The 6,764-nt window shown below is 42.2% G+C and overlaps 1 protein-coding gene across 1 annotated transcript in view; it reads left to right on the forward strand.

Annotated features, from left to right (window-relative positions):
- The window catches only part of Zgrf1 (zinc finger GRF-type containing 1), a gene marked incomplete at its 5' end in the record, with an annotated part of 95,048 nt that overhangs the window by 43,014 nt on the left and 45,270 nt on the right, over window positions 1-6,764 (forward strand). The window contains one exon of the mRNA XM_023710167.1: window positions 468-652. Within this exon, the coding sequence (XP_023565935.1) occupies window positions 468-652 (185 nt within the window). The remainder of the gene's footprint in view (window positions 1-467; window positions 653-6,764) is intronic.

The raw sequence follows: 6,764 nt of genomic DNA on the forward strand, positions 1-6,764 counted from the left end.
GGGGGGGGCAGCCCAAGGGGGTGGGAGAGGGTCTGGCCCATTCTACGCCTGGGCTGGGATTGGTCCCGCCGGCGCAGTGTAGCAGGAAGCTCTCCACACACTCACCGGACCTGACTAGAATGGGTCTGGGGGTTCCCGGAAGTCGGCAGAAATTCCTACTCAGCGGGAGGGGTGGGGGAGGTAGGGCGGAGTGGTTGGGCGCGGCCTGAGGGGGTGGAAGAGGGTCCGGCCCACGCTGTGCCTGGGCTAGGACTGATCCCTCCGGTGCAGGGTAGCAGGAAGCTCTCCACACACTCACCAGACCTGGGCTAGGACTGGGTCTAGAACTCACCTTTTAAAAAAGGGCTTAGTGGTGTGTTCTAATTGACTCCGTTAAAAGACTGTTTTCAAAATTGGCCAGTAAAGAGCTCATATGTGGTAAAACTAGAATTGTTTTGTATTTCATTTCAGCTCTGTCTCTTTTATAGAACATCTGAACATACTGCTGTTTGGATTGGCACAGCGGCTGCACAGAGCTCTTTCGAAGGTTGACATAAAATTTTACACATCCTCCAAAGAAGAGATACCAAAGAACACAGAAAGTAGCTTGCTGTGCTGCCACCACAGGCAGCCTGCGACCCTGATCATGGCTAAGAAGGAGGGGCCGAATAAGGTACGGGTACCTCACCCCTCGCCCGGGACTAGTGTGGGCATGGTTAATGTGGTGGACTGGATTGGGAGGCTGAGTTAGTGTCTTTCTTTTCTTTTTTTTTTTTTTTAAGGTTTCAAAAATTTGGGCTGGGGAGATGGCTCAGTAGAATCAGTGCTTCCTTTTAAGCACAAGAATCTGAGTTCAATCTCTGATTCTGCCAAAAAAAAAGAAAAAAAAAAGCCAACCAACCAACCAACCAAAAAAACCCCAAAAACTTATTGATTCAATAGTTCTGATCGGGCTGATGAGATGGATCAGTGGTCTAAAGCACCTACTTAGAACAAGCTTAGCAAAACACAGGGACCGCAGTTCAATCCCCCAGCACCACATGCCAGCCAGCCCCGCCCCCTGGTTGGCTGAGCTGGCCACACACACACACACACACACACACACACATAAATAAAATTAAAAAGATAATAAAATAAATAAATTTTAAGGGCTGGTGAGATGGTTCAGTGGTCTAAAGCACCTACTTAGAACAAGCTAAGCTAAGCAAAACACAGGGACCACGGTTCAATCCCCAGCACCACATGCCAGCCAGGCCCGCCCCCTGGTGGGCTGAGCTGGCCACACACACACTAAATAAATAAATAAATATTTAAAAAAAAAAAATAAATTTTAAAAAATAGTTCTGATCACAGAAAAAAAGATTCCTGATTAAGCGTATTCCACTGTCCAGGTAATGGTTATTTTAAAAACTTTATTCAGTATTGTCTTGACCATGATTAAAAGAGGACATCGTCTTGTGATCTCTCAGAGGGTAAAAGTGTTGCAGCTCAGGTGCAACTCCTTATAGTCCTAGATTGGTCCTCCTCCTGTGTCTCCTCTTGGAGTTGTACTTCTCTTCATATGAATCCACTGAGGATTGGGGCAATTCTGCTTTTGCTTCTTGGCCAAGAATTGTTTGATTCTGAAAGTCTTGTGAGAAGCCATGGTTAGGGTAGGAGGTGAGAGCACGCACCCAATCCTAGACTGAAGCAGAAGAGAGCTAGCACCTTTCTATCTGAGGCCTTGATAGCTGATATGGGAGAAATGCTCACCTTTTATGAAAAGAATGATGTGTACACTAGGCCACAAAAGAGTGCAGATCAGCCTTCAGGTTTCTTCTAGGCTGGGGTGTAGCTTGGTCAGAAGGGCTCTGGCCTAGCATGCATGAATCCCTGGCTCAAAACCCCAGGACCACAATAAAGCAAAGAATTGCTTGTAATCTCTAGTACTCACGAGGCTGAGGCAGGAGGACTGACGTAGATTCAAAGGCAGTCTGGGATACATACTGAGTTCAAGGCCAGTCAGGACTACACAGTGAGACCCCATCTCAAAGCCCCAAAAGAACCCCTCCAAAACCAATAATAAAAAAGAGCTTATTACATAGTAGTGGACAGAGACATAGAAAAGAAACATTTATGTCCTCTTGGAATTGATAGGAGTGCTGTGCCCATGTTAGAGTGTTACCCCCAAGAGAGACTGACCAGTGCAGCGAGAAGTGTGGAGAAAAGAGCTGAGGTGGGTTAGGTGCAGGCACCAACTCCCCTGCTCCCCACAGTGAATTTATGGACTGCAGACAGACTCCAGGGTTGGAAATCTAAAAACAAGGGAAGGTTGCAGCCGGTCTGCACGCAACCCTCACCTTGAGTGATTCACAGGCCTGAGGAGGAAGCAGCAGCCCGCTGAGTGACCGGTTGCCGACAACTCAGGTCAGATTACACTTGGAATCGTGCTGTCTGTTAGCCATACACTGTGAGCCTGTGCTTCACACTATAACAACACTGTGCTGTTTTCGTAGCTCACACATTGCCTTCCTCATTTCTTGATAGATAAGTTGACTTTAAATTTGTTTGTCAGGCTGGGGAGATAGCTCAGCGATCTAAGTGTCTGCCTGGCAAGTACAATGACCTGGGTTTGATCCCTGGTACTGCATGCTGTGCTGATCCCTACACTGTGCCAGCCCCTGAGACCAGGCGTGGTGGCATATGCCTATAATCCCAGTGTTGGGGAGGCTGAGACAGGAGGATCACTACGAGTCTGAGCTCTGTAGTGAGACCCTATACCAAATACATAAATAAAGATAAATAAGAAATAAATTTGGTTGTCAGCCAGGTGTGGTGGTACATCCCTATAATTCCAGCACTTGGGAGGCTGAGGCCAGCCTGGGTTATAGAGCTAGACTCTGTCCTAACAAACAAATAAAAGAAAATTTAATTGTCAAAGCAAGCACTCATAAGTAATAGCGTAACCAGATAATGAATCTACTACAGCCAAATTGTATTAATTTAAGATTACTTGATAAGATGACTGCATAGGCCTATGATGTTCTTGGTATAAAGTTCTGTAACTAGGGCTGGGGAGGTAGCTTGCCAGTCTAAGCACCTGCCTGGCAAGCACAAGGACCTGAGTTTGATCCCCAGTACTGATGCCTTGCCGCCCCTAGAACCCCAGGCATGCAATGCCGGCCATCAAAACCAGGCGTGGTGGTGCATGCCTATAATCCCAGTGCTGGGGAGGCTAAGACAGGAGGATCACTATGAGTCTGAGCTGCATAGGGAGATGCTATACCAAGTAAATAAATAAATAAAAGATTAAAAAAACAAAGTTACAGAGCAGAAAATCGATCATTAATTGAATTTTATTTATTTTTCTTTTTTTTCCATAATTTTATTGAGAAACAAATAGCAATGAGACAGTTTCAAACCAAATTGGTAGGACAGTTTCAATAATTAACACATTGCATACATTCTTCCTAGTGGTTAATTGCTGTACAAGATGCAGATGAATTTTATTTTAAAATATTATACTGTTGAGTGCATGCACATGGAAAAGGAAAGAAATATACAGGTGTTGTGTGGAGTTTTTTCCGGCTAGATTTCAACTTGTCCAGTGCACAGTGTTTCTCCAGTGAATTAGAAAAAATACATTTTATGTGTACAGGAAGGGTATTGGTTTTGAGTGTTGACTAGTCTAGCGATCTGTTGGTAGAATTATTGGGGTCTTCTTTGTAGAGTATTATATCATTCATGAATAATGGTTATTTATTTATTTGTGTGTTTGTGTGTGTGTGTGTGTGTGTGTGTGGCCAGCTCAGCCCACCAGGGGGCGGGGCTGGCTGGTATGTGGATTGAACCGGGGTCCCTGTGCTTTGCTAAGCTTGTTCTGAGTTGGTGCTTTAGACCACTGAGCCATCTCACCAGCCCCGAATAATGGTTATTTAACTTTTTCCTTTTCTATACTTATTCCTTTTATTTCTCTCTCTTATCTAATTGCCCTGGCTAAACTCTCCAGAACTATAAGGAGTAAGAGTGGTGACAGTGGACATCCTTTTCTTGTTCCTGATTTCAGAGGGAAAGCTTTTAGTTTTTGTCCATTTAGTGTTATGTTGGCTGTTGGTTTGTCATAGATAGCTTTTATCAGTTTGTTCGAGAGGGCTTTTTGTCAGATTGAGATAAAAACCTTCTATTCTAATTTTCTGTAACGTTTTTATTATGAATGGATGTTGGAATTTGTCAAAAGCTTTTTCTGCATCTGTTGAGATGATCATATGATTTTTGTCCTTTGCTCTGTTTATATGATGTATTACATTTATTGAATTGCTTATATTGAACTATCCCTGCATTTCTGGGATGAATCTTCTTGATGATTTGTTGCAAATGTTCTGTTTGCGAGTGTCTTACTGAGGATTATTGCATCTGTATTCATTAGGGAGACTGGCCTATAGTTCTCTTTCTTAGTTGGGTCTTTCTCTAGTTTTAGTATCAGTTTTATGCTTGCTTCCAGGAATGAATTTGGGAGTACTGCTTCCCTTTCAGTTTCATTAAAGAGGTTGAGAAGTAATGGTATTAGTTCTCTAAATTTCTCATGAAGGGGCTCGCCAGATAGCTCAGTGGACTAAAGCACCTGCTTAGGCAGAGCGCAGTGGCCAGGGTTGGATCCCTGGCTTGCCATGCCGGTCCTGTCCCCGGGGCGTGCTGAAACAGCGATTGAGACTAGGTGTGATGGTGTATGCCTGTAATCCCAGTGTTTGGGAGGCTGAAAACAGGAGATTCACTATGAGTTCAATCTACAGGGTCTATGTAGTGAGACCCTGTAAACCATGTACTAAATATAAATAAATAAATAAATAAATAAATAAATAAATAAATTTCTTATGGAATTTAGTAGTGAATTTGTCAGGACCTGGCCTTTTCTTTGTTGGTAAGTTTCTGATCACATTTTCAATTTCATTGACTGATAATGGTTTATTTAGAATTTTTATATCTTCTTGATTTCATCTTTGGTAATTCATATGTATCCGGAATCTGTTCATTCCTTCTTCATTTTCATCTTATTGGAGTGTAGGTATAGGGGATCTTCTGGATTTCTTCAGGATCCATTGTGATTTCAGCCTTTTCATTCCTAAATGTGTGGATGAGACTCTCTTCCTTCCATTTTTTCTTTCTTTTTTTGGTAAGATTTGTCAATTTTATTTAGTCTTTCAAAGAACCAACTCTTTGATTCATTGATTGTATTGTTTTCTTAGTCTGTATGCATTAGTTTCTACTCTGAACTTTATAATTTCCTCCCTCTTGTGAGCTCTGAGCTTGACTTCTTTTCCTAGAAGTGTAAGGTTGAATATTAAATTATTTATTTGAGCTCACTCTGTTTTCTTTTTTTTTGTTCCTCGAATGGCTTCAGGGCACTTTTGGCCAGCGGGAGAGTTGTGAGGTTCGAACTCCAGCAACCTGAGGCTGAGTGCTTTGTGGAAGCAGCCACTTAAAGGCCTGAGCTAGTGCCACGCCCCTCTGTTTTCTTTATATGGGTATTCGCTGCTATAAATTTCCTGTGTAGGGCTGCTGTCATTGTGTCCCAAAAATTCTAGTATGTTGTATTGGCATTATTGTTTAACTGTAGATACTGTCTAATTTCTTGTTTAATTTCATCTGTGACCAACTGGTTTTCATGAGGGTGTTATTTAATTTTCATGTGTTTATGAAGTTTTTGTGGTTTCTTTTGCCGTTCATTTCTAATTTCATTGCACTGTGGTCTGATATACATAGGCTAATTGCAGTTCCTTTGCATTCAGAAACTTCATATGTTTGTGAGCTTGTATGTAGTCTGTTTTAGTGCATGTGCTGTGTACTGCTGAGAAGAATGTATTCTGATGTTGTGGGACGAAATGCTCTGGAGACATCTACTAAGTCCATTTGTTCAAAAGTTTGAATAATACTTTTTAACTTGTTATTTTCTTTCTTTTTTTTTTTTTTTTTAAATATTTATTTATTTATTTATTTGTATGTGGCCAGCTCAGCCCACCAGGGGGCAGGCGGGCTGGCATGTGGTGCTGGGGGATTGAACCGAGGTCCCTGTGCCTTGCTTGGCTTAGCTTGTTCTAAGTAGGTGCCTTAGACCACTGAGCCATCTCACCAGCCCTAACTTGTTATTTTCATAGCAGCTTTCATTCTCAGAATAAGAAATCTTTTTTTTTTTTTTAATGTATTTTAGTTCAGAGTCTACAGGGTGTCACTACAGAGATGCTCTGCCTAAGCAGGTGCTTTAGTCTGCTGAGCTATCTGAGCAGCTCAAGACATCTCTTTTGATAAAGGGAAAATAAATGGAAAAGTAGGTGGTTTTAGTTTTTAATTTATTATTTTTATATATAGCGCTTATTCCACTGAGCTATCTTATCTCCCTGGCCCTGTTTTAGTTTTCTTCTAGGGAAAGCTAGGGACTATACCTAGGGATTGAACCCAGGACCTCATGCCTGCTAAGCAAGTGCTTTCCACTGAGCTACTCAGTTTATTCTTTTTTTTTTAGTTTATTCTTTTTTTTTTTTTTTTGTACTGGGGATTGAACTCAGGACCCTGTGCTTGCCAGGCAAGTGCTTATTCTGCTGAGCCATCTCCCCAGCCCTATTCATCCTGTACTTTGTTTGTTTGTTTGTTTGTTTGTTTGTTTTACAGAAGCTGGGGAGATAGCTCAGCAGCATAAGTGCCTCCCTGGCAAGCACAAGGTCCTGAGTTCAATCCCCTGGACTGAAAAAAAAAAAAAAAGAAAGGAATAAGATAGGAAAGATGGGGCAGGGGAGATGGCTCAGTGGAATAAG

This window comes from Octodon degus, unplaced genomic scaffold (assembly GCF_000260255.1).
Source record: "Octodon degus isolate 3935 unplaced genomic scaffold, OctDeg1.0 scaffold00016, whole genome shotgun sequence".
Classification (NCBI taxonomy): Eukaryota; Metazoa; Chordata; class Mammalia; order Rodentia; family Octodontidae; genus Octodon; species Octodon degus.